At 35.4% G+C, this 27,925-nt stretch overlaps 3 protein-coding genes across 4 annotated transcripts; all 3 read right to left on the reverse strand.

Moving 5' to 3' along the window:
* Positions 1–265: 265 nt before the first annotated feature.
* Positions 266–3,018, reverse strand: LOC132601976 (small ribosomal subunit protein uS2-like). 2 transcript variants are annotated; one of them, XM_060315025.1, is made up of 5 exons: positions 2,780–3,018; positions 1,463–1,725; positions 1,187–1,384; positions 822–1,017; positions 266–642 (listed from the first exon to the last, which is right to left on the reverse strand). In XM_060315025.1, exons 1-5 carry the CDS (start codon positions 2,913–2,915, stop codon positions 542–544), a joined length of 894 nt encoding a protein of 297 aa, XP_060171008.1. In that variant the 5' UTR covers positions 2,916–3,018; the 3' UTR covers positions 266–541. The 2 variants fall into 2 exon arrangements, with proteins under 2 accessions (XP_060171008.1, XP_060171001.1); XM_060315018.1 differs by having other exon boundaries at positions 266–645; positions 2,780–3,017.
* A 3,936-nt stretch (positions 3,019–6,954) lies between these two features.
* On the reverse strand, positions 6,955–9,447 carry LOC132601991 (probable aquaporin TIP3-2). Its single transcript, XM_060315032.1, has 3 exons — positions 9,157–9,447; positions 8,324–8,574; positions 6,955–7,545 (listed from the first exon to the last, which is right to left on the reverse strand). Exons 1-3 carry the CDS (start codon positions 9,287–9,289, stop codon positions 7,153–7,155), a joined length of 777 nt encoding a protein of 258 aa, XP_060171015.1. The 5' UTR covers positions 9,290–9,447; the 3' UTR covers positions 6,955–7,152.
* A 2,591-nt stretch (positions 9,448–12,038) lies between these two features.
* On the reverse strand, positions 12,039–15,055 carry LOC132602000 (uncharacterized). Its single transcript, XM_060315036.1, has 6 exons — positions 14,865–15,055; positions 14,700–14,770; positions 13,294–13,342; positions 13,071–13,178; positions 12,728–12,803; positions 12,039–12,530 (listed from the first exon to the last, which is right to left on the reverse strand). Exons 1-6 carry the CDS (start codon positions 14,911–14,913, stop codon positions 12,284–12,286), a joined length of 600 nt encoding a protein of 199 aa, XP_060171019.1. The 5' UTR covers positions 14,914–15,055; the 3' UTR covers positions 12,039–12,283.
* Between the last annotated feature and the right edge of the window lie 12,870 nt (positions 15,056–27,925).

Here is a 27,925-nt window from a genome sequence, read left to right on the forward strand (position 1 = left end):
TTACGCTTCTAACAGCAAGGCAAGTGAGAAAATAGCATAACACCAGTATAAAATATAAATAGTGTTTTAAGAGGGTAATAAACAGTAGTATAAAACCTTAAGTCACACTTTGCTTGCCAAAGTTATTTTTTTAACATTTAAACCATTATTGAGAGCCTCATTGACATGTTATGGCAAAATCTGGGTATGCATTTAATCTAGTAGCAAAAACCCCAACTTTTACTTGAATAAATTATTTTAATCAATGTCTGACATAAGAAGTAGATCAAGTAAACCCTCCAAACATATTGGATAAAGGAAGTAATAGAACCTGCTGGTGTTCAATAGTTTTGAAACAGTAACCAAAATTCGAATTTCAACTCTTGGCAACAAAACAACTTTTAGATTCTCCAAAAAGCCCTGCTCTAGCGATAATTAAATAATTCAGTACATCCAGGAAGTCAACCCTTTTAACTGTGCCATTAAAAAACACATCTATTGTAGTAACTCACAAAATCTAAACTTTCTCCAAAATGGATGAAGAGCTTTAAGGAAACAGGTTTCAGTCCCAGCCTGTGGCGCCAGTAGTAGGGGCAACATCTGGCACAGGAAGGGGTACAGGTACAGGTGCAGGTGCAGCTGCGGCATCCCATCCTCCATCAGCTGCTGAAATTCATCCAAGGAAAACAAGGCAATGTAATTAGTGCCACCAAATTAGGACTGAACAACTATAGCAAAAGATTATCAGCTAAAAAATCTCAGAGCTTTTAAGTTTCAGTTGGGATTGACTTTTGTAGAAGACAATACCAGGAACCAATTTCATAGTATAATAACAAACTAACCTCCATCTCCGGCCCAGCCACCAGTTACTGGAACAGGTGCAGCGACATCTGCAGTCCATTGGGCCTCAGGGATTTGGCTACTAGACCAGTCACCACCAAGGGCAGCCCCAGCTGAGTAGTCTGCATAATCTAGTGCGGGAGCTTCCTCTTCTTGCTCCTTTGCCTCTTCAGGCTCTCTGTAAAAGAAGAGATCAACCTGCAAAAACAGATATGAACAGATGTGATTGAAACATATATTCAGTAACAGACTGCAAAAGTAGCATTAATAATCAATTAAACTCCAGAAGAGCGAACAACCATCAGCAGCAGAACAAAAAATGGAATTAGAGCTAAGACAAAATAAAATGGGTAAAGATGATCTTTACCATGACATCCCATTTATGTCCTTGACTAATGGCCCCACGCATCTGCAGCACCATCCTTGCTAAGATCCAGAAAAGAACACCAATACTGTGTTTTCCTTTGTTATTCGCAGGGATACCAATGTCAACATAGCGCATTGGAGAATCTGTGTCACAGAAAGCAATAGTTGGGATGTTCCCAAGAGCAGCTTCCTTGATTGGCTGCAAAGTATTCAAACAGGTTATAAATCATTGCCAAGTTTAAAACGAGAATATTAATATCAGGATAAAAAGTAAAACCTGATGATCGGTTCTTGGGTCAGTGAGGATCAGGAGTCTCGGCTCACTGTATGAGGTCTGAAGCTGATTGGTAAAAGTACCAGGGGTGTGACGTCCAGCAATGGCATGTGCACCAGTATATTGGGCAAACTTCAAGACAGCTCTCTGTCCATATGGCCTTGCAGATTGCACGATAATGTCCTGAGGGTTCTCAATAGCAACAATCACCCTGGCAGCCATTTGAAGCTTTTCCCAAGTCTTTCCAAGGTTAATGATGTAGATACCTAAGAATATAAATATGCTGGTCACGAAAAGCAGAGAAACAGAACAAACCACTGACAAAAATATTGTCGTGAAACAGTGATTTTGAAATCAAATATACTGGCTGCACAGAGTAGTAACTAGATTCAACCAAAACAAAATGGAAATCCAAAATACATTTTATGGAAGTAATAAAAATAAAGTGATTGAAATATTGCAGGTAAGACAATTCCAATATGAGATAAAATGATTGATGACAGCTAATGCATATATATATACATATATCATCTTTTTAAAACATGAAAAGTCAAAACATTGAAAAGATTATCTGGAAGAGAAACCATTATTTCCAAACAGAACAACCTACAGTCAATGCACATTGTATAAGTTTTGGTTTGACTTTCCACAACAACACTTCAACCCCAAGTAGTTAGGGCACCTATATGACTCCTGGCTAACAATTCCACTATATCAACATGACTAATGAATTAATAACAGGCTCTAGAATAGTTGCAGTATACCTGTAACTATCATTGTCATTATTTCTTTCTCAGGCTGTAAGAGAGGTGACTATAAGGCTATAACTAATTAATAGGAGTCTAACAGTTCAATAAAGTGCACCTCTGCAACAGTCTCACTGCATGTTTTACCGCTAAAAATCACCATTTTTGAGGAAAAATACACGCACTTCAGCATAATTAAAAATGGGCGGACCCAACCATGTAACTATTGAGAGTTAACAACATCTTAGCAGCATACATTTACTAATGAGGTAATTAAGCCTAAATGACTTGCAATTCTGAAGACTGTGCTATGATTTACATATGTTAGTCGATGTTCCAAACTGATGTCTTTTAATACAAACATGACAATAATCATCTAGAAAATTTTATGTTACTCACTTTCCATTTACCAAAACGATGTCCTTTAATACAAACATGACAATAAACATCTGTAAAGCTTATGCATAAATCGGTGCTATTTCCTGCTAACAGATAGCTGCTTCTAACATAACAAAACAAAAAACAAAGAGAATCAAGGAAATGAGACAGGTAATGAGGTTAAAGACTATAATACCATCATTGCGGCGCTTGAAGGCGTAACGCTCCATTTGGAAGTCACAATTCTTAGTACCAAGGTGTACTTCAGCAGCCAACATCATCTGAATATCTGCTTCTTTTGTTGAAAGAGTTCTTACATCCTGTGTCGCCATGTTTGTGCTCTGTTTTCTTCCCTTTCGCTTACTGCTGCTGCTCTACTAGGGTTTGAGGCTTGCGGCAGATCGAGATTATCAACCACCTATCTATAAAACCCTTTTGTAATGAGGAGCTTGATTATAAAACCTTGCTTTTATTGGGCTGGGCTATTGCGCCATTCTGGGCTTGATGAGGTTTGTCGCCATTTTTTTGCGCGGATTGCCCTTCTTTTGGCCTGGTCTTTAAATTTTGCCCCTCATATTCGTGGTCTTTAAATTATGCCCCTCATATTGCTGGTCTTTAATTTTTGCCCTTCGCGTTGCAACCCTGAGCGTTCACGCAGAAATCATGAGGTTCGCATAAATTAAAAAAAAATCAAGCATAAATTAAAAAAAAAAATTGCAAGGCAAGATTTGGGTCGCGTGTATGCCGGACCCGGCATACTCATGCCTTATGGGCAGACTAGGCATAAGTATGCCAGGTCTGGCATAACTTTGGCAAATCCTTAACAAGTTTATGCCGGGTCAGGCATACTTATGAGCAAACTTTTAGTTAAGCCTTAACTAAAAGTCTTTTCCTAGTTATGCCTTATGGAACAGACTTTTAGTTAAGGCACAACTAAAAGTATGCCCCATAAGGCATAACTAAAAGTATGCCCCATAAGGCGAAACTTTTCCTTAAGGCATAACTAAAAAATTGTCTTATAAGACAAAGTCTATGTCTTAAGGATAACTAAAAGTCTTTTCCTAGTTATGCCTTATGGGGCATACTTTTAGTTATGACATAACTAAAAGTATGCTCCATAAGGCATAACTAGGAAAAAACTTTTAGTTAAGGTTTAACTAAAAGTTTGCCCATAAGTATGCCGGACCCGGCATAAAATTGTGAAGGAATTACCAAAGTTATGCCGGACCCATCATACTTATGCTAAGTCTGCCCATAAGGCATAAGTATGTCGGATCCGGCATAACTTTGGTAATTCTTTAACAAGTGTATGCCGGTGGGGGCATAGCGAAATTTAAACTCTGCCTTGCGAATTTTTTTAAAATTTTTGACTGAGTGGGGGTTCGAACCTGGAACACATGGGTTTTAGCCGAAGGGCAAAATTTAAAGATTTCAACTATGAGGGGCAAATTTTAAAGACCACCCCAAAAGAAGGGCAATTCTGCGAATTGCCCGTTTGTCGCTTCTTAAAATCCTAGACATTTAGTTGGGTAGCCACTTCTTAGACCGATATTTAAAGTTTAGCCGTGATTTATAATGTGATCTAATATACTACTCTCTCCGAATCAAAAAGAGTGTCCACTTAGCCATTTGTACACCCCTTAAGAAACTATTCACTCCAAGAAAAAAAATTGTAAATTGACTAAACTTCCCCTAATTAAATAGGTATTGGGATTTGATCACATAACACTTAATAGGGTCTAATATGGAAAGATAAAGTGAATTCTTTCTTGATTTGATAATTGTACACTCTTTTTGACCCAAGAAAAAAAGCTAAGTGGATACTCTTTTTGATCCGGAGGGAGTAGTTGCTTTTGACTTTTGAATACGTAAATAAAATCTAAATAAAAATATTTCTAGCTAAAATACCGGGGGGGGGGGGGGGGGGGGGATAACATGCTGGAATTCAAAACTGTAATAAATTTCAAAACTCTATTTATATGAAACTTTAATGCAGTATGATAAAGTTTTGAGCTTTAATATGTAAAAGGATACGTCAAAGTTGGTTGATGCGGTACGCAGATGGACGTGTTGTAACGTAGTGGTGATACTTCTACCTTCTAGATTCTAATATATTACGCCCAGGATTATAACGAGCTTGCCAGCAGACCCCAAGTAGTATGAAAAAATAACCTCGAATCTAATTTCAATCAATATCTTTGAGGTATGGGTTGTAGACCACGAATTCCTAACATAATTTTGAGATTTCTCGCTTGTAAAACCATGACTCTAAACTTTTTCCTTTAGATCCCAGTTGTACCTTGATTTTGGTTATAGAAATACAAACTCTATAATTCTTTTTTAAGTTCACGAATTGTAGAATCACGAACTCATTTGTGGAGTCTTTGATTGACATATTCAAGGATGTCAACCTAGATCCACTCTAATGCTTCAATTTTATACTTCTCGAAGTATTATGGCAAAAGTTATTTGTCAAGCAAAAGTTACAAATTTTTATCAAGCGAAATTTCAAATTCACAACAGATCTCTCCAAACATTCTCGAAGCTCGTGGCGAAGTCTGCAGCAAATCTTTTCAAATTAAGCAACTGTGCTGAAAATTCATTTTTTAATCTACTGAATCAACCTTCTCTTAGGTCTTTTGTTCCATCATCTAACTTACGTTTTTCATGTAGCATTCAACGTTTCACAAGTCAAAATCATTTTCGCTTGGGTATTTCGTTCATCATCTGACTTATGTTTTTCACGTAGCATTCAACCTTTTCACAAGTCAAAATCAATCTTCTCTTTGGTCTTTCATTCTATTACCCGGATTATGTTCTTCATGTAGCCTTTTAATCAAATAATAATTAAAAAAAAAAATTGGTGCACAAAACATTTTGCAGAATTCGGAGGAGGACGTACAACATTCAAATCGAAAGCCTTGATAATATTATGTTGGTCCATATATATATATTATGGATACGTAAGCGATACTTCCTCCGCCTCAATTGAGGTGTCTTTGTTTGACTAGATACAAAGTTTAAAAAATATATAGAGACAATTTTCAATCTTGTGGTTCTAAATTAAAGATATGTGTAATGTACTAAAATATCCTTTGAATTTTGTGATTTTAAACTTGCCATTTATGGTGTTTGTATTGTCAATTTACTAAGTATAGAAAAAGACACTCTTTTTTTGGACAAATCAAAAAGCAAAGCAAGACACTTAAATTGGAACAGAGGGAGTAATTTCTTTTAGACAAACCTCTACCTATGTCTACCCCACTATCTACTAGGGTTGTTCAAAATCGAACCGTAACCGGTAATCCAACCGCAAAATAGGTTTATTGGCTTATTGATATCGGATTATCAGATTAATAGTTGGTGAACAGATTGAAATTTATAAAAAAAAAATGCAGGGTACGGATTACTCAATATCCTTATTGGATAAACTGTTACTCTCTCTCTCTCTCTCTCTCTCTATATATATATATATATATATATATATATAATGCAGGGTACGGATTACTCAATATCCTTATCGGATAAACTGTTACTCTATATATATATATATATATATATATATATATATATATATATATATATATATATATATATATATATATATAGTTTAGAAATTTAGAAGATGAAAATTGAAAGATATCTGTTTTATATCAAAAAGCTGGGCTGTAACTTGTGATCAAAGAAGTGCAAATTAACTTTGTATTACAATTTGAGGCTTGTTAAAAAACAGATATAGCATGCAAATCTTTTCCGTCTACATCTTTCCAAAGTTTATGAGCTATTGAGACTTGTTTAATATCTCTAGGTCTAGGTAAGGGACTCATAGTGCAATAAAAAGCAATTGTTTGCGGTTTTCTGCTGAATTTGAAAGACTTGCACTTGATTACCTATTTCTATGTCCGATTTCCATAATATTTGAATCACATTGTGAGGTGGTTTCTTTCTTATGTGAATTTTGGTCTCACAATGACAATTTCTTTTTCCTCTTGCAACTGTGCTTTCCCATCCTCATCTTTATGAGTTTAATAATGAATAACAAAAATAGAGATGAACAATTAAAAAACGTCACATGTTACAGATTTTATAAGGGTGGGTTTGGTATGTGTGTGTGGGGGGTATGGTAAAGTAGAGGGAAGAAAAAATGAGATGATATAAGGTGAGAATTGTGTGAGAGAAAGAGTGATAGAGATAGATGAGATCTAACTATTTTTACATCTACCTTACTTTTTACTTTAGAGTGCAAATTTCACTCTCCAAATGATATTTTTGTCATATCACCACCATTCTTTGACTTTCACCTGAGAAAACTTTCTTTTTGCATTGTCCATTCATAGAAGTTGAGCTTCACGATAAAGCTACTCCAACATATACTACTAGCAACATTGCGTTGTTATTTAGAAGCTTACAAAATGTATACAACTTAAATTGGACAAGTCTCCATACAAATACATACATTAAAGAAGGGGGATTTGAAGAAGCAAACAAAACAACTTGACACAAACAAACTTCACAAACAAAACGAGTCTCAAAGTAAAGCACAAATCTTCAACAAATGTGCTAACACGTTTAGTAATCTTCTGGAGCCAAAGGCTGATGGTGAGTATGGACCGGAGCTTCATGAGATTGTATAAGCCCAAACTCATAGATAAGTCCAGCTATAGCTGCACCAATGAATGGGCCCAACCAGTAGATCCAGTGGTTTCTCCACCTCCAGCCCACTAAAGCAGGCCCAAAAGCCCTTGCTGGATTCATGGACGCTCCTTCAAAAGGCCCACCCACAAGTATATTGGCTCCAACTATGAAAGCAATGGCAAGAGGTGCAATAATGCCTAAACTACCCCTCTTTGGATCAATGGCAGTTGCATAAACAGTGTAGACCAGCCCAAATGTCATCACTATTTCCATCACAAGTGCATTCCCGCTGCCAACTCCTGATGCTACTGCGAATCCCACTGGCCTCTGAACCCAAAAAAAAAATTGTGATAAAATTCCCCAAAAAAAAATCAAAAATCAAATTGTAAGTCAAGTGCCAACTAGTAGGATTCTTTCATTAGGAAAATCAAAATAAACAATACTTCAGTTATAACTGCATCAAATAAACAAAGCTGATTGAGGCGAAAAGAGAACCAGGAAAAATAATTAGTGCTAATGTTAGTACATCAGGGGTGGAGCCACAGTGCAAGTTACGGTTCGGGGGATATATACCTATGGCTCAAAATTGTATATGTGCTTAAAAAATTCATTTAATATGTAAAATTAATCTATTTAGAACTCAGTAAACGAAAAGAATTCAGATCCTTAATCTATTAACTAAAAATCCTGGTTTGGTGTCCATCCGTAGGGACATCAAATTGTGTTTTAAATAAGAAAATTCAGTATTAGGATTAAAGTATTGGCCCCCTTCAATCTATGCAAACTTATTTAAGTGGACACGAAGTTGTATTTTTGATACTTGTAATCTTTAAGACACCATGTATACCACATCATAACATTTGTTGGCTATAGAAACTTTTGAATGGTGTAATCTTAAACCTACCATCAGACTAACTTTTGAATGGTGTAATCTTAAACCTACCATCAGACTTATTGGAAGTAAGCATTTCATTACCCTTTTGGTAAAAAAAAAATTCCCTATATCGCAACCAAATATTAGAAAATGATACACTTGATATTCTAGAGAATAATTTTAATTTTCGTTGCACAAAACACATATATCCAAGTGACTACTTTGTCTTACCAAGCCATCAGTAGCAAGCCTCAACAAGGCAGAGGCAACGACAGCACCTAGCAGCTGAGCAATCCAATAGTAGACGGCACGAAGGACGCTAACTCTGCCACCCACAAGAGCACCAAAGGTGACCGCTGGGTTAACATGACCGCCCGACACGTTCATGCTCGATGCTATAGCTGCAAACAGTGAAAATGCATGCGCCAGTGCGATGGCTATCAATCTTGACGCTCCTAAAGCTGTATCTGGGTACAATTTATCTGCACATACATTCATATATAATCAGTGACCTTTTTGAATGCATGCATGATTAGTAAATGGCGTTCTTCCCCCCCCCCCCCCCCCCCCCTTTTTTTTAATTGTTTGACTTTCTCTAATTTAATTATTATTATTTTGTGGTAATAAAATGATACTTTACTGCACAGAATTTTGACTAAGAAAAATTAAAATATAAAAAAGTCGATGGAATTTAAAATCTACTTAAATATAGATAAAATATAATTTTAACCATAATTTTTTGACAAATGAGATTAGGATACACCCCTTCCGGCACCGTAACTCTGCCCCGCTTTTATCTTTTAAAAGAAGATTTAACTTTAAACTTACTCTTTTGTTGATCAGATTCTTCTCGGGAAGAGTATCTTGACATGTTAGTATATATCCCAAGTTTTGAAATTGTACTTTCAACATGTTTCAAAAACTTCTCTTTTTTTCTTAAATTACTTACCTAGTGAGATGGATCATATAAAATGAAACAGATTAATATAGTATAGTAGTAAGTACAACTACTTTCTAATGCAAATTTCCAAACTTAGATTGTAATATAGCTAGTATTGAATTACCAAGAGCAAGAACAGAGCCTTCCCCTGCAAAGACGAAAATCAAGGTAGAAAGGAACTCGGATATGGTGGCACGAATGGAATCAGGGTGTGTGGCCTCATCCACCCTCCCAAAGGCATAACTGCGTGGCTGCATCACTTTTGATTACTCTTAACACCACTTTACTTTGTTTATACCAACAGCCTTTACTAATCACAGCTTTATCACTCAAAATCTGTAGCTACCTTAATTTGACAAGAAAAGATAAAGATGAAGAGTTGGGAGAAAGACGAGGCTATTCGAGAACGATATCGTCGAGGGGGTTATAGAAGGGTGCATGGGTGGGATCCAGTAAGATAAAATTGGATTTAAGTGGACACTTGGGAGAAGCACTGCATGTATACTGACACGTATATTACATGTATTACGTTGTCTGTTCGATCCCATCAAAATTGTATTTATCTCACGTCCTTCCCTCCTATACATCTATATATGTGCTAAAATCCAAACTAACAAAACGCCATAAATGACTTCAAAGGATCTACTAACTTAAACGCTAGGTACTTTCTTTCCGTCAACAGGTACCAAAAGTTTTACTCGTAGATGAAAGAAATCGCTTAATATCAAGAAAATATGATTCTTATTCTCACATATTATCCAGAAAGTTTAATTAAGTAGTATATATGGAGAATTTAATTTGTAGTATATGTATTAAAATAGCTTAGAAGCTAGCAATTACAATTTCTTTTATAACAACCGATGACCTATGATTTCTCTTATAAAAAAAGATGGTGTGATCTGTTCCAGCAGGTAAATAAGTATACAGTGTGTTAAAAAAAAATTATACATGTATGTATCCAACTTAGTGAAACCTATCATCTAGCGTCAATTATAGCGCCTTTTGCATCCGATCGACCAAAATCAAATGGACCCATCCCATAAGCTTGTGGCTATATGTGTACAACACTTTGGGAATGCTCCAACTTCTTTATCCGATAACTGATATCCCAGAGTTACACTTCAAATTGGCATCTCATTTTTCATTATATCAAGCATACTCTGTTGTCCAAATTGTATATCGTTTTTTGTCCTGGAATTTATTTATCTTTGTAGAGAACTATAAAGAAGCATACTAGTAAATGAAAAATTCAGTTAAACGTGTTTCACCAAGATGTAGGAAGTCGAGAAACGTAAACATACAAATAATGTCATAACAAAATATTAAGTTCTACAAAAAAAAAAAATTGGCTGCACTTAGGCCTGTTTGGAAAGCCACCAGGTAATTGAAATTGGGTTTAATTGAGTGTAATTACACAGTTTGACATATTTATTTGATCAAGTAATTAGTTAGTTAGGTGAGAATTAAGTGTAATTGAGAGGGTCTAACTACCCTATCCAATTCTCAAGGGGGTTGAAAATTTGGTGTAATTACACCCTATAATTACATAGATTTTTTTTTAAATTTTAATTTCTTTTCTTTTATAATTCATTTTAATTTCTATTATTTAATTTCTTTTTTATTTTCACTTTTAACTTATTTTTCTTTTTATATTATTTATCTTTCATTTCCTTTCTTCTCATTCCCAACACTTACTTCTTGTGGTTTCATGTAATTGCATGTATTTTTTAATATTATTAAATTCTTTTAGCATAACTGTGTTATTATTCTAATTTTTTAAACTACACCTCTTAATAATAGAAAGAATGAATCATTAACAAACTTGACATATAATGAGTGGTATTATTGAAGTACAATTTTGTTGTGAATGTGGTTATAGACTTATATTTTTTTTATTTTTTTTTAAATTATATTTACTTAAGTTACGTTGGAACTCACTTATGTTATGTTGGAATTGACATAAGAGTATTATGTTAAACTTTTTCTTTTGGATTTTGAATTTAGGTTATATTTTCGATTTTAATTTATTTGCATTAATATTATTGACTTGTTATTTCACATTCTATGCTGTTTATTTTTCATTTACAATTGATAAATTTTTTTGGTCAAACATTTGATTAATATTATGCCATTATATTTATAATTTTTTTTTGTCAAACATCCAATCCATGATGTTCTCACAAAAAAGTCTGCTTTTAATTTTTATAATTAATTAAAATTAAAATATAATTAATTTTACAAAAAATATATCAATTATTTTTTACAATATTAATTACAAATATACGATTATTAATTATTATATTTTCAAGAAACAATGTGTCGTTAAATACCTAATTTAATATCATTTATGAAGGCACATAATTTTTCAAATATTAATTTTTATTTTTAAATTAAACTAACTGTGTAATTACACTTGTGCAACCAAATAGCACACTTGTAATTACACTATAATTACGTTATGACAAACAAACAGGTCGTTGCACTTACAATACAATAATTACCGGGTGGCTTTCCAAACAGACATATTTTTCATAAAGCAAAGATTGTACTATACCTCCGTATCAAAAATATCATTTGACCAACCACATTCCATGGTTAGATTATTTCACCCCGCTAACTTTCCAGATATCATTTCCAGGAAAATAATCCCAAAGCTGCAGATACCTGCTTTACCGGTTAGCTTCTTCCCTTGACATAACTCTGCAGATCCATCCACATCAAATTTCCTTGAAATCAGTAATCCTAGAAGCTCTTCGTGTACAGTTTTGAGATATTTCCATATCTCTTCGGAAATCTATCGGCAGATGTTATGTTTCAGATCGAAGCTTCTTCTTGACAGGAAACCACACTGATAACGATCAACGTTTTTCAATCAAATGATCCTTGAAAATTAATCCTGTAGCTTCATTTTGGATATTTCAGCAGTTCAATGTAGCTGATCAATGGAATTGATCTAAAGGTCCGTTGCGTGAAAGAAAACAGATTCTATGTGAATGAGAACTGATAGGTCGGCAATAATTCCATGCAAATTTTGGGCAAAACACTAACATCTCACGTCTCAACTATGACAAATTACAACATACAGTTTGTCGATATTCACTCGTCAGCTAATTTATGGTAAGAAAATTTAGGCCTCTATGCGCATGCTCAAAAGATCCTTGATCAAAATGGCCACATAACAAGTAGTAGGATATTCGTTGATTTAAACACTATGATCTAAGCATCAGATGTAAATAAAAATCCATACAAAATCAATCTTCATCATCTGAACTCTCATATGCTGCTACCAAGCTTTTTATCGGATTGTCTACCTTTGTTTCATTTCCCGTGTCATTTGATCTAGCTGGCAAGACCTCTTTCTGCTCCTCCTGATTGGAATCAGAGTTGCTACTTAGAGCACCCTGTGTACTTGCGGGGGAATTACTCCCATCAGACCTTGAAGAAACTTTCTGCTTCTTAGGTTTGACTTCTAAAACCCTTTTTAGTAAATCTTGCTGCCTGTAGACCAGTAAATATCTTAATTTGACAGATTGCATATTTGGATACAAAAAAGATTACCACGATGTAAAGATGACTCCCCTTGATTATTTGGGCACAAAACCAAATAGGTTTAGAAAAATTAAAAAAAAAAAATGGAAACAAACAAGGAGGAACGCATGGAAGAATGGAAGTGTCTAAAAGTAAGTAAATTGTACCTGATCCCACTTTTTGGCTTGGGCTCAACACGAAGTGGCAGGGGATTAGATGCAGGTGAATAATCAGCAACAGCTTTGTTTAAAATGGTTAAGCAATACATAGAAGATGTAAATGGTTATAAATTGTCCTTTTTGGGGGATAAGTTATACGTGTCCTGTGCTTTTGCAAGCCATGACACATCCTCTCTGCTGGCAAAGCTAAAATCCATGAGGTAAATCATCAAATAACCCTTTGTAATTATTCTCAGTGTTAATGAGTTCAGTTGACATCAATTAGCACTAACAGTCACCATATAATATCATATGGATGTAATATCAAAGGAAGGAACAAACAAAAAGGATATCTTGAATGCTTGAAATGCACGCTTTTCAGTACGTCGCAGAAGGCGTTCAGCATCCTCCTCGGCTTCCATCTGCTCCTTGAGATAAAGCAAGTCATCGCTGTCCAAGGCTGCATTATTTTAACTTAAACAGGGATCAAGAAACTATTCCGCACTTCCATTATATGGACAGATTAATGTACCAAGAAAAAAGAGGAAGCAATTATTTTGAGCAAGAATCTATACCGCCTCTTCCATGAAGGTAACCTCCACGTTCTCCAGCAACCTCTTGCATCTGAACATATCAAGCACCCAGTAGGAAAAGCCAAGTTCCCTGCCAGGGCATGTTATCAGAAATTGGGGCATTTTATAATGGATATATTATAACATGATCTAACACTGAAATGACTTCAGATACATGCTTTTAAGACTTTTTTTTTTTTTTAAATCAACACATGCTTTTCAGACATATTTGAACTTAAAACCATCAAAAAAATTCTTGTAGTAGTTAGTGGGCTAAACTTGTCCTCAAAGTCTTTCTACATCCAAATATACTGCAAGGACCTCTTTTATCTAATGCTAATAGGTGGATAGAATATTTCCCTTACTTCACTCCATAACTCTTTAAGTGTTTACCTTTTGGAATAATCAAGCATCCCCCTTAACTAAAACAACATTTTTTAGTTGCTTATAGGTTTTACAAAACAAATCTGTAACTTAATGTTCAGTAGCAATAAGAGGAAGGACAGTGGAGTAAATATAAAGAGCAGTAAATATAAAATGGAGTGGTTACAGATCCAGTCTGTAACTTCAAAATCAGATTGGCTGAAAATATGTTGGGCCAACAAAAGGTGCTTCAACATCATCCAGCATAGGACGTGGCGATTATTCTAACACACCCCTAATTTCAAAACTACAGTATCTTACACCCCATCTTCTCTAGAGTTCTTCAATCCACTACTATCATCTTCCCAAGATATCATTTATTTCCTATGCGGATGAAAAGTCATATACAGCTAATGGCCAAGTTTATGAGAAAATAAATAACGTCCGAACAAAAGAAATTAGAACCTCAAAAGAAGTCTTCCAAAATTGTAGGCATGAGGACAATTGAAAGATATGCTCTGCTGGAATTGTAAACTTTTACTACAACAACAAACCCAGGGTAATCCCACAAATGGGGTCTAGGGAGGGCAGTGTGTACGCAGACCTTACCCCTACCTTGGGAGGTAGAGAGGTTGTTTCCGATCGACCCTCGGCTCAAGAAAAGCAATTCAAAACAGTTCAGAAAAAGAAAAGCAGAAGTGAAGAAGCCATAGCAAATAATAAGAAAAAGGAACAATAACAACAGCAAAATAATACGATAAGCGAAGTACAAGAAACAGCAGATATGGAATTATAAACTGTTGCAGAATTAGAATAAATAAGTAAATATGTCTCCTCCCCGACAGCTTAAGTTTCTAAACAAAGCGCAACACGACATGAAATAGCTTAAGCATTTAAACGAGGTGGTTCACAATTCAACAGAAACTAAAAGTTTCTAAAAGCAGAGGGAAGTCAAATCAGAAGCACCATTAGTTCACTTGTATAACAAATTCGACATTGTGTTGTGTGTTATAAAGATATAAAGTTGGAGAAAGGGATTCGCTAACCTTGGAAACCATGCGTTGGAAAGTGACCTCCTCATCATCAATCTTGTCCTTTCCTTTCCCAAATTTCTTATCTGCAATAATTTATTTGCATTTACATGTTATAACCCTAAAGAGCAAATGATACACCAAAAAACTAGCTACAGTTACATATGTGTGACCAGTTACCTTTAGGATCGGTGAGATTGGTGTATTCCCGAACTTCTCTTCCAGCCATGGCTATTCAATTATGGTGATTGGAAATTGATGATACAAACCAGAAATTATTTGCTCGAGATGTGTGCTTCTCGGTTTAGGGCTTTTGCATTCGGGTCTTTTTTCTTTTTTTCACTCGCTGTGAATTTATCCTCTTTCTAGATGCGGAGGAGATCAACACTCAGCCGAGGAAGTTTATACTATGTCTCACACAACCAACACTAGTTGTATGAGACCCTCTTCATTTGTCACAAATCAAAGGTCCGCCTCCAAGCGATTAGTTTTGATAAATACTATTGGGGCTCGTTTGGCCATGAAATTTTTTTACTTTTTTTCGCAAGATATTTTCACTTTATTTGAAAATCAACATTTAGCCGTAAAAATTTCAAGTTGTATTTAAAATTTAAAAAACACCAAAAAATTGGTTTTCACTTTTCTTCACATTCAAATAACCAAATATTTTTTGCAAAAACTATAACCAAACACAACTCTATCTTCAAATCCAATGTGAGGAACAAATACATGCAATGTAGTTTAGTAAATTATTCCCATTTATTAGATGCTTTTGGAAAATTGAATAATATTAAAAGAACTACTTCTTTGATAAGGATATAGTTAGAAACACTAACTTCTGTGATAATTTTTTTTTTTGCTAGGATGACACTTATTTTGAGGGATGAAAAGTTTGCATTAGGTCTCACGCAATCAACGTCAGTAGTATAAAATTGAAATGATTAGTATTAGTCTGATTTACATAATGCACCAATATAAACTAAACTGAAGTTAAACTATTAGTTTCATATAAAAACTATATTAAAATTTTAAATTGTAAATTGTTAAGTGATTGTGAAAAGAAAGTTAAATAAGTATATTGCTATTATTAGTCAAATATAGAATTTTTTTTGGATGTTTCAGTATATAGTTTTTTATAAATTGGGACGAATAAAGTATTTAATGTCTTATTATTAGCAATAGTGTATTGATTTGCTTATTTATTTTCATTCCTCCGTGGGAGATGAGAATTTTTAATTTTAGAAACTGTCATTTCAAGTAATGAAAATCATAATATTTACAACTATTCACAAAGACAATTGAGGCGGTCAAAGCTGATCACACTACGTGGATAATTTTGTATGATATTGAAGCTTTATTTATTTTTATTGAAATTAAGATATTTGAATTTGAATATATATTTGATTATTAAAATGAGCATTAAGATTGGGATGTTTGAATATAAGTAATTAAATACACATTTGAATATTAAGTTATTGCATTAAAAATCTAATTTTTAAATAATTAAGATTGTTTGTTTTCTGAATATCTGAAATGTAGAACCTTATGTATTTTAAAAGTGTCTCAATAAAAGAAAACACTAAAGTAATGTAATGCTATATTAATAAAATATTTTTAAACAAATATATGATGGTTAGTGACGATAATGGCTAGTGCTGGTGGTTATCAGTATCGATTTGGGATCGTGTTGGTGGTGGATATTAGCTAATGGGGACGGTAGTTCACACTTGATAGTAGTGATTGACGTAGTGATAGTTAGCGGTGCCTGATAATTATAGTGGATGATAGTAATAGCTAATGATGATGGTGGTTGTGCACTATGTTGTGTGATTGTTGGGTAATGACGGTTGGAGCCATCATTGTAAATGGTGGCTAAAGATGGTGACGTTGGGACTGTGTGCTAATTGACAAAGGCGATGATTATGGTTATAGACGATTGTTGATATTTACAAATTACATAAACTGCCACTATAAATTACTATATCTGTCACATTTTATGTTGATACACTTTCCTTTTTAGTCCGTCCCAAAAAGAATGATACATTTCCTTATTTGACCAAAATTTAACTTTAAATTTTACCACAATTTAACTTTAAATTTTACCTTTTACGCTTAATGAGATGATCTATAACCATACAAATGTCTTTGAATTGTTTTAGACCACAAGATTCAAAAGTCTTTCTTTATTTCTTAAATTTCGTGTCCAGTCAAATTATATTACATAAATTGGGACGGAGAGAGGACAATAATTAATACTTAAAAGTATCTAAATAACATTTTTACAAAATTATAATTAGAGATAAATTCTTTGAAGATTTAAATAGTAGTAGTATGATGAGATGAGTATATATCTTTTTGTACCACTAAAAATTGAGATGAGATGATATCCATTCATTGTTAATTAGAGATTTCAAATTTGAGCTCTGAATATATAATTGTCTTTGATTCGGAGCAGCGACAATCCAGCCTTAATGTTATGAGTTCGGTAGAATTTAGTAGTTCTTACTCAAAATCTGTATTTTGTTTAAATTTTTTTATTTAATTTACATAATAATTTATTCAGAACGTGATTTAAAACTCATAAACAAAAAACATACCTTCAACTCTGATTGAAAACACGTTAGCTTAAAAATGAAACTTTTCAAAATCAATGATTCATAGGTCACAGATTCGAGCCGTGTAAGCAGTCACTAATACTTACATTAAAATAGACAATGTAATCATATCCCATGCGTTATGGTCATTTCCCAAATCCTGTTAATACGAAATACTTTGTGCACTGAATTTCCCTTTCAGATGCACATCTAGGTTAATCGTTACCCTAAAGTAGGAAAATACAAATAACAAAAAGAAAAATGCCTTTATATTTTGGCCACAACATCCACAAGTGGAAAAAAACTAATCGCACTCATGGGATTTCTAAAAAAGGGTTAGGGATGAAAGGATAAAACGAAAGATTTAACTTATGGTGACAAAAAAGTCTCATAATTAGAAATGGCGACAAGTTTGACCAGCCAAGGTCAAACTTGTCTTAAAAATGTGATTAACTAAAATTGGGACTGAATTATAATTTTTAAAACTTATAATCTTTTACAAAATACACAAAAGCCCAAACACATTATACAAAAACTTCTTCCAACCTACACACATTATACAAAAACTCCTTCCAACCCACTTCCCCCCACGACCCCAACTACTTGTTCATTTTATTTCAAAAAAAAAAAAGCAGTTCCCAGTTCCTTCGTCTCTGTCTCTCTCCGTTGTTGCTACAAAAAACCGGCAACCGACGACCACCATTGTTGCTGCTCGTTCCTCTCTCTCCATTGTTGTTGCTGCTGCTGCTCATTTCTCTCTCTATCCATTGCTGTTGCTTCTCTATTATTCTCAGGTAAACTTTTTTTTTTCACTTGGTTCAAAAGTTAGGGTTTTGAAATCAGAGTGTGAAAATGATGATTTTGGTTAGAGAAGATGAAGAAGAGCATGGGGTTTTCTTGAATGTTGTTTGTTTTGTTGTAGTTTCGTGTATTTGTTGCACTTGTTGGGGTTTGTGAGTTTTTAAATAGTGGTTGTGGTTGTGAAATTATGGTTTTTATGTTGTTTTTGTTCTTCTTCTCCTTGTTGTTTCGAAAAAAAAGGCTTGCAATTTTGTTGATGTTTTCCAACAACTGAGGTTACCTGTTGCAGCAAATTCAATACTTGTTTGACAGTTGCAAACATCTGCTGAGGTTGCATGGTTTGGTGTATTTTGTTTAAGTTGTGAGTGAGATTTGTGATGGTTGTGTGTTTGTAATGAAATATAAATGTTTTGTAGTTAAATTTAGATGTTTTTGTTTTTGTTGTTGTTGTTGTTGTAGCTGTTGCAGCAAATTTAGCACTTGTTTGACAGTTGCAAACATCTGCTGAGGTTGCTTGGTTAAAAAAAAATCCTATTTAGTGTATTTTGTTTAAGTTGTGAGTGAGATTTGTGATGGTTGTGTGTTTGTAGTGAAATACAGATGTTTTGTAGTTAAATTTAGATGTTTTTGCTGTTGTTGTTGTTGCTGTCATGCTATGGTTTAGGAAAAGTTTTGATTTTATCCAACGGCTGCTGGATAAAATCAAAACAATTGTTGAGGTTTTTGCAGCAACTGAAGCAGTTGTTGTAGCATATTAACAAGCTGTTGTAAAAAATCAAAACAGTTGCTAAGCTGTTGCTACTGTTTTTCTATTTCCAACAGATTAAGATTCTGCTGCAACAAGTAATAAGTTGTTGCAACAGCTTCGTATTTTGTTGCAACATATTCTTAATCTATTGCAACAACTGATTACTTGTTGCAATATATTCCTTTTCCCTTTTTACTTTGAATGTTGCAGTAACCAATTAAAACTGTTTTTCTATCTCCTGTGTGTAGATAAAATGGCTCCAGTTAAAAGAAAAGGAGAGAAACCAACTGAGGGAGAAAGTAGTAAAAGAGCTAAGGTGCAAACACCATTAGGTAAACTTGTGACTGCTATTTGTCAATCAACAAATGAGGAAAGAGTTAGTGAAACTGGGGCTTCAGAAAGAGAGGAAACACACGAAACCTCTGTTGGGCATGAAGAAGAAAGTGATAAAAATGAACAAAGTGAAGAAACTAGAGAAGAAAGTGAAAAAGATGATGAAAAATTTGCTGAAGGAGATGAAGAAAATGAAGAAAATGCTGAAGGAGATGAAGAAGAAGGAGATGAAGAAGAAGTAGGTGAAGAAGAAGGAGATGAAGAAGAAGGAGATGAAGGGGATGAAGGAGCTGGGGGAGATGAAGGAGGTGAAGAAGATGCAGAAACTGAAAATGGTAATGAAGAAAAAGAAGAATCAACAGATCAGACCTCGGCCGAGTTAAGAAGAAAAAGGAAACATAATGTGGATGCCAATCTTGTTGAGTCTTCTAGTATTGCCACAGATCCCAATAGACCTTTGATTGAGGAGGTCGTCAAGAGTTTCAGCATTGAAAAGTACGGCGTGACGATGCCGCTGAATGGAAATAAGGATATGTCCGGTGATTTTGTGGTTAGATCAACAATGGGCAAGGGCTTTGACACCTTCAGGGGCATTCTCCGGCAGCAGGGGTTGGAGAATTTCTTTAGGGCTAGCTGCTTTGGGCTCTATTTAGATTTGCCTGAAGATACCGGTGCCCGATTTCAAATGACAATGGTTTCTGAGCTTTTGAAGCGTAAGATTATTTGTGATAGAAAGGATGAGATTTGGATCAATTACTGTGGCATGCCGGTTGCTTTGGCATGAAGGAGTTTGCCATAGTTACCAGATTGAGATGTTATCCTTGTGAGCCTCTTCTTACTGTTGTATTAACCAAGCCAGCCCGGACGCCCAAGGCAGCCAAGAAAGCAAAGGGTTCCAAAGCTAAGAATGATGTCTCTTTGGTAAACTTAGTGGGAATGAGCTACATTCAAAAGAAATTGTTGCAAGACTTGGAGTCCAAAACTTTCTCAAAAAAGCACAAGGAGGCACTGTGCTTAGTTTGGTTTGTGCACAGTGTTCTTTGGGCAAGAGACGTAAACTACATCATACCACTTGGATTGATTAAACTTGCTGAGGACTATGATGCCTTCAACAACTATGCCTGGGTTTTCAAAGCTTTAGCTTGACTGTTGAATATTTGATGAAGGATTTGAAGCCAACGGGGAAGACACAAAACCTATATGGCTTCCCTTGGGCTTTCATGGTAAATTTTCTTTAATGTTTTACCTTTTTTTTTTCAATCACTATTTTGATTTTTGATGGTTTCTTTTTTTCTAGGCTTGGGCATTTGAAGCCATTCCTCACCTCAGGCATCAAGTCAAGGAATACTCTGAAGAAGCTACCTATTCAAGAATTCTTAGATGACTCACTGCCAGGAACAACACAAAATTGAGTGTTGACCTTTTCAACCCCCCTAAGGAAGTTGTAAGCATTAGAACACAACAGATGACTAGGTGTTGCAATAGTTTTTATAATCTGCTGCAACAACACATGCATATGTTGCAATAAGTTATGCATCTGTTGGACATTGTCCAACAGATAATTAACCTGTTGCAACAAATTACCCAACAGATGAATCTGTTATAACATGTAACTAGTTTTTTTACAACAGATGAGTAACCTGTTGCAACAAGTTACCCATCTATTGGAAAACGTCCAACAGATGATAAAACTGTTGTAACAAGTTGACAATCTGTTGGATAATTTCCAACAAGTACCACAGCTGTTGCATCATATCACTTTATTTGCTAATTTGATAACTTCTGAATCTGTTACAGTAAGTTTTTACAACAAGTACAATAATCTGTTGCAACAAATTACTAATCTGTTGTACAATATCCAACAGATGAGAAACCTGATGTAACAAGTTACCCATATGTTGGAAAATTTCCAATAGATGAGATACCTGCTGCAACAAGTTACCTATCTGTTGGACATTGCCTAACAAATGTGTAACATTTTGTAACAACCTCATAACTTATTTTAAATAGGTTTCGCTTTTTATGATTTAGCACCATTATGATATATCTACATTCTTGTTGTAGGTTGTAAACCCATGGCTTGTGTCCCAACAATAAGAGAGTTGGAGATGCCATGCCTTGTCACCTTTGTGCCCATAGAATTTGTGCCTGATAGATTGATTGATGCGTTCAAAGGGGAATTGTGGCTAGAGTGACAGCCATTACTAGGGTTGATGATAATGTAGCTGGTAGTGGTGGTCATGTTGCTGGTGGTCATATTGTTATTGGTGTTGGTGGTGATGTTACTGTTGATGCTGTTGGTGGTGCTGATGCTGTTGGTGGTGTTTTTCAGCCTGTTGATGTTGGTGGTGTTGGTAATGATGTCCCAGCAAGTATTGCTGGGGAAAAATTAAGAGATGATGATGGTAATATTGGTGGATTTACTCCAGTTCCTGGATTGAGTGATTTTTTCGGATTTGGTGGTAATTTTAGTGGTAGAAGATTTTTTGATGTTGGTGTCGGTACTTCTAAAGTGCCCTCATGTGCTTGTGAGTGCACCACTTGCAAGGACAAAATAGATAATTTGATTAGAAAGGTGGAGGAATTGGTACAGGCCCAAGAAGCCACAAACACTTCTATGCAGAGGTTGATATCCAAGAGGGGTATCAATCCATTAAAGAATCTTTCCTCACCTTATACTCTTGTTCATGTTCAGAGGAGGGGCAAAGCAATTGCCAAGGCACTTGCATCAGTTAGATCAAGAAGATCTGTTGCTACTCCCAGTAATTCAATTGAGACTCTTCTTCTTGATGTTGGGCCAAAAGTGCTAAAGAAGGTGGACATTTTCAAGCCTGTACATGCCCAAAGAAAGAAAAAGGTTGAGACTGCAATCAAGTCCAAAAAGAGTGGGAGAACCATGTACTCAATGCATGAATTTGGAGCAGCAGACTTCAAGGCTCTGACAAGCATGGAAATTTGGTGGGAGGATTGGGTAAGTTTCAACACTTGTACATATCTATCTAATTCAGTATGTTGTTGCAACAAGTAGATAATCTGTTGCAACAAGTTAACTAGTTGTTGCAATAGTTCCTTTATTTTGTTGAATCTGCTGCACCAAGTTAACTAGCTATTGCAACAAATAGATAATCTGTTGAATATGTTGCACCAAGTAACTAACAGTTTTACTACTTTTACTTTAGTATGTAGATGAAGTCCTGCTTCTAATGCATATGAGGCAAATCAATTTCCCTGAGTACTATGATTCCACTGACATAATCCTGGACCTCAACTTTTACAACAATATGTCCAAGAGGTACACAGAATTGACAAAAGAGAGTACAGTTCCAAATGTCGTTCCTCTGAAGGTTAGACTTGCTGAATTCAAGTGGGATGATGATAGGGTCGATTAGTGTAGGGGTGTCAGACCCTACTCGGGAGGCTGCTCGTGGGCTGGTGCAAAGAGGGTTTTAACAGTGATGAATATTAATGCCACATATTTTGTCACTCTCGAGTTCATGATTGAAGAGGGAGTGGTAAATGTGTATGATTGTGTCACGACCCAACCCCGTAGGCCGTGACTAGTGCCTGATCTGGGCACCCAAACCCCTCTATCAAATGCATTCAAGTAAATAGCAGAAGCCGACAAGGCTATATTCCAAATTTAGATAATTTCCAGAAAAATTTCGGCAGAGTTTCCTTTGTTTTTCGGACTATCCAGAATAACCCTGTACACAGCAAACACCAACAAAGGCCACACAGGGCTAACAAAGCAACGTATAAACATATGCGGACCGGCCGCCTCGGCGTATGGGATCGCCCAAACAACATATACACATATCCATACCGAAAGACCCTAACCCACAGACATGTCCACAGACCTCTAAACAGACCGACAGAATCATATGACGGGACAGGGCCCCGCCGTACCCAAATAGTCAGATATACAGAAATATATACATAGCAAAAGGGTATATGTACCAAAAGTAGACTCCGGATCAAAAGGGAGTACTCCGAAATAGCAGAAAGTGGAGCCTACAATGGTGGATCACCGGCGTCTGTACCTGCGGGCATGAAACGCAGCCCCCGAAGGAAGGGGGTCAGTACGAAAGATGTACTGAGTATGTAAAACATGGAGTACAGAAATATAGACCACAACTGAAAGCAAACAGGATACAAAAGAGGGAAATGCCGAGCAGTATATCAGAATGTGTATCAAAATCATATATATATAATGCAAACAAAATCATGCAAAGCTCAGGAACGTGGTCACCACTCCGACGCTGGTGCCACTCACAGCATAACACCAGAAGGTTCAAATCTCCGTACATCCCCGAGCACACATATCATCATACATATCACCAGCCATATCACAGCATAACACCAAACGGAACCCGGCCCTATGGCGAGGCCTCGGGAACCGTAACACAGCATACGGCCGAATTTATCATAGCGCGCACGAATCATAATCGGCCCGGGAACCGGTGAACGAATCATAATAAGGGCACGAGCGGAGTCGTGAGCAAACAATGCAATTTGTATGTCAAAATATTCTTTAGAACTTGATAAAATCATAAGTCAAGTCTTTAGTAAAAATAGTCGAACAATTAGTTAGTACGGAGTTCATTTTACAAAAGTGCTCCCGAAATGGTATTCATAACCCAAAACATAGTTTAGCATATTGTGTTAATCAAAACATTATTTTATAATAGACGATTTCACAGTTAAAGGTCCCTTGTCAAACTTTTACAAAAAGAGAGCCTAATAGAACAAACAAGGCATCTCGGGGTTAGCGGGCCCACCTCGGGTCAAGTCGAGGTGGCGGACAAGAATCACGGACATTTGGGGCCTATGGGATCATACATAAAGGTTTCGAAGTGATCCGACGACGTTTGCATAAGTTTCAGACACTTGGTTCCTTTCTAGCCAAAATAAGGTCTTTAAGCTTCAATTCAATTGAATGAATAGTAGACATTTTATAATTCGGATTTCGAGGAGCAGGATTGCTCCCGGGGTTCCGATATCAACCTAGCATACCTAAGACATGCCAAAAGAAAGAGTGGGTAGCCTTACATACCTTATATACGACTTACGCTCGCCCAAAACTTAAGTCCCGTTTCGCTCAGAATCTGCAAATGGTCAAAGTTACCAATTAGAGATTTCAAGGCTTAAGAATTCACTTAACTTCATTTTTTTTGTCTACCGAAATTTCGGCAGCATTTCCCCTATATATATAACACCCCGAGACTTAGCTCGGCTCCATATACAACAACAACAACAACTCACAACATCCCAAACATCACAAGTCATAACGAAAATCATTCTAACGACAATATTTTTCTTTCTACATAAATCAACAACTTTCATCCAAACTTCACAATATCAAACTAACGTCCACATTATCATATTCATTTACTCATTGAAGATTATTCAAACACAATCCAGTAATATCCCAAGCGATTTATATGAATTTAAGAAATCCGCCGCTTTCCATATTCTACCCGAAACGTCAACAACTACGACGAACATACTAACTCGCATTGCTTCCTACCAAATTCATTAACAACAACCATAATCCACATTTAAAGTCTTACTTTCACAATTATATAAAAATACACATAAATCATATATTTTCCCATAAAAACCCGCAACCATTTTCAATGCCAATTCAATTCGTTAAACATTCATTTACGCCATAAATGCATAACGACGCAACTAACGAACTAAAGAGAATTCAATTCATCTTCCCTACCAAACTAGCATGGCTCACGGCCAACACTACTCCACACACACTCACGTCATGCACATACACACCAAAATACCATATTCTTCATGCAACTCTAATCACTATAACACATATACTCATTTCATAACATAAAAGTATGGAATTCTCACATTTTTCTTGAAATTCCGACTTGCCGCAAACGTGATTCTTCCGCCAAACTAATTATATCACGTTGAAGAGCGTCTTGCACTTGCTACAACTACAAGAAGAACAAGACTTTTTGATCACAATCAAAGGCTAGAGATTTTTTTTTTTGGAGGGTTCTCGGCCGAGAGCTCTTTCTTGGAGCTCTTCAATCTTTTTTTTTTTTTTGTGTTTAATTGCTTTCTTGAACATTCCAAAGGATGAGCTTGTATATATATTATTGCCCCTTTAATATATGTCACATGGTCATCACATGACTACTTAATCCATGGACTTGGGCTAATATATGTTGGACCATGGCCGGCCACCTTTGTGGTTTGGGCCTAAATTTCCTCAAGTTTATTAAGCCCAATTCGTTAAAGCTTTTGTTTTGTAATTCCCGAAACTAATTTCCGAAATTCCAATTTTGCCCTTGAACTTCCTCCATATTTCCACACCAATATTTTTCATAAACAACCTAGACATATTAACTAAAATCAAAATATTGCCTTATAACATACAAGTTCTAATTATTTCCAAGACTTTCCAATTATGCGAAATTACGGGATATAACAGATTGCAACGTTCCTGTCTATGAAGAATCTGATTTCTTTTGTTTCATGGAGCCGGTAATGGAATTGTGGCCAGAGTTATTGCAACAGAGTGGAATGTTCGCACACTTGCCTGCAAAGTTACTCAATGAATCGTAGGAATTCAATAGGGTACAGAATCTCCCCCGCAATGTCACTAGTAGGGCATGTGGTTCGTGGTCAATTGCTTTTATGGAGGCTTTGCTTACCGGCACAACTGTGACAAAATCGGAAAGTCTAATCAGCGACAACTCTGTGGGGAGGATGCAATGGAGATGGGCATTAGGTGTCATTGAAAAGGTGTTGGAGCCCTAAGATGGGTTGATAAACAGTTCATTAATTTTGCGTTTTTTGGAGCCAAAATGTGGCCTGTCGAACAATTTAAGTATATATTAGGAGTTTTTTACGACATTATGTAATTTAAGTATATATTTGGTGTTCAGTACTTTTCTAAGACATTTTGTTAAGTATATATTAGGTGTTCATTATTTAAGTTGTGTTCAATACATTATGTTCAATGGTTTCAGTAGTTTTAAACAAGGCACAAAATCTAACAGCTGTTGAAGAAGTTGCAACAACTGACCCATTTGTTGCAACAAGTTTTTAATATGTTGCAACAGATGAGTAAGTTGTTGCAACAAGTTGGTAATCTGTTGCAACAGATGGTTCAGTTGTTGCAACATATGGGTCAGTTGTTGCGACAAATCTAACTGCTGTTGAAGAACTTGCAACGATTAACCCATCTGTTGCAATAAGTTTGTAATCTGTTGCAACAGATGAGTCAGTTGTTGCAACATATGGGTTAGTTGTTGCAATAAATCTAACTGTTGTTTTAGAAGTTGCAACAAGTTGATAATCTGTTGCAACAAGTTTGTGATCTGTTGCAACAGATGAGTCAGTTGTTGTAACAAATCTTTCAATTGTTGAAGAAATTGCAACAACTAACCCACCTGTTGCAACAAGTTTGTAATATGTTGCAACAGATGGGTTAGTTATTGCAACAAGTTCATAATATATTGCAACAAGTGTATTATCTGTTGTAACGGATGAGTAACCTGTTTAAAAGCTTCACATTTAGTAAACAATAAGTATCATTAGTTTTCGTTGTTTACACCTAAATATGGGTGAATCAAGTAGTTCTCATCAAATTACACCAACGATCGCTCGATTTGGGAAGTATACGCTTAGTTGATCATATGCCCTGACTCAGAATACCATCAAATTGGTTAGGAAGCTTTAGTAAACAATAAATATCATTGGTTTTCGTTGTTTACACCTAAATATGGGTGAATCAAGTAGTTCTCATCAAATTACACCAACGATCGCTCGATTTGAGAAGTATACGCTTAGTTGATCATATGTCATGACTCATAATACCATCAAATCGGTTAGGAACATTTATTAAACAATAAATATCATTGGTTTTCTTTGTTTACACCTAAATATGGGTGAATCAAGTAGTTCTCATCAAATTACACCAACGATCGCTCGATTTGGGAAGTATACGCTTAGAATTTCCCATCAAATCAATGAAATTACCGTCTAATCCATTAAGGATGTTAGTAGATAAATATATTGATTACTAAATATCATTGAATCCTTTTGTTTAACACTAAATATCATTGGTTCCCTCTGTTAATAACTAAACATATGTGACTTATATCTTAGTTGTTGCAACAATTTCATGATCTGTTGCAGAAATTACATAATCTGCTGCAGCAATTGCATAATCTGTTGCAGTAGTTGCATAACCTGTTGCAACAAGTACATAATCTATTGCAGCAATTGCATAATCTGTTGCAGCAGTTGTATAACCTGTTGCAACAAGTACATAATCTGTTGCAGCAGGTAACATAGCTGTTGAACAAGTCATATCACTTGTTAGATGAAACAACTCATTCTATTTGTTGGATGAAACAAGTTAAGGACTTTCTGCAACAACTCATTCCATTTGTTGTAAAAACTCAAAACACTATAGGAACTTACTGTAACAAGTCATATCACTTGTTGGAAAACCAAGTTAAGTTAGTTGCTACAACAAGTCCGATTACTGGTTGGCAAAATCCCAACAAGTTACACAGTTGTTGCAACAGAATTTTTACTTGGTGGAAACTGTTCAGAAATTGCAAAACCACAGAACATACATTGGTGATTTGAGCAAGATCAACATATCATTTAAACCAATTTTACTAACAGAAACAACATAAAAATGTCATAAAATCCAATTTCACAAACATAAACAATAGTAATTATTATTACAAGACATTGCAAATTAACAACTAGGGAACAAT

The sequence above is a fragment of the Lycium barbarum genome, chromosome 1, assembly GCF_019175385.1.
Source record: "Lycium barbarum isolate Lr01 chromosome 1, ASM1917538v2, whole genome shotgun sequence".
Taxonomy (NCBI): Eukaryota; Viridiplantae; Streptophyta; class Magnoliopsida; order Solanales; family Solanaceae; genus Lycium; species Lycium barbarum.

Bases quoted from the DNA above. Each gene is read 5' to 3' on its own strand.
- LOC132601991 (XM_060315032.1), bottom strand. From the start codon at position 9,289: ATGCAGCCACGCAGTTATGCCTTTGGGAGGGTGGATGAGGCCACACAC. The intron at 8,575-9,156 runs GTAATTCAATAC...ATGTATGTGCAG, and splicing joins AGGCTCTGTTCTTGCTCTTG to ATAAATTGTACCCAGATACA. The intron at 7,546-8,323 runs GTAAGACAAAGT...TTTTGGGTTCAG, and splicing joins GGCTTGCTACTGATGGCTTG to AGGCCAGTGGGATTCGCAGT.
- LOC132601976 (XM_060315018.1), bottom strand. From the start codon at position 2,915: ATGGCGACACAGGATGTAAGAACTCTTTCAACAAAAGAAGCAGATATT. The intron at 1,385-1,462 runs GTTTTACTTTTT...AATACTTTGCAG, and splicing joins ACCCAAGAACCGATCATCAG to CCAATCAAGGAAGCTGCTCT. The intron at 646-821 runs GTTAGTTTGTTA...GATGAATTTCAG, and splicing joins TGGCTGGGCCGGAGATGGAG to CAGCTGATGGAGGATGGGAT.
- LOC132602000 (XM_060315036.1), bottom strand. From the start codon at position 14,913: ATGGCTGGAAGAGAAGTTCGGGAATACACCAATCTCACCGATCCTAAA. The intron at 14,771-14,864 runs GTAACTGGTCAC...AAATTATTGCAG, and splicing joins CAATCTCACCGATCCTAAAG to ATAAGAAATTTGGGAAAGGA. The intron at 13,343-14,699 runs GTTAGCGAATCC...TGATATGTTCAG, and splicing joins TCCAACGCATGGTTTCCAAG to ATGCAAGAGGTTGCTGGAGA.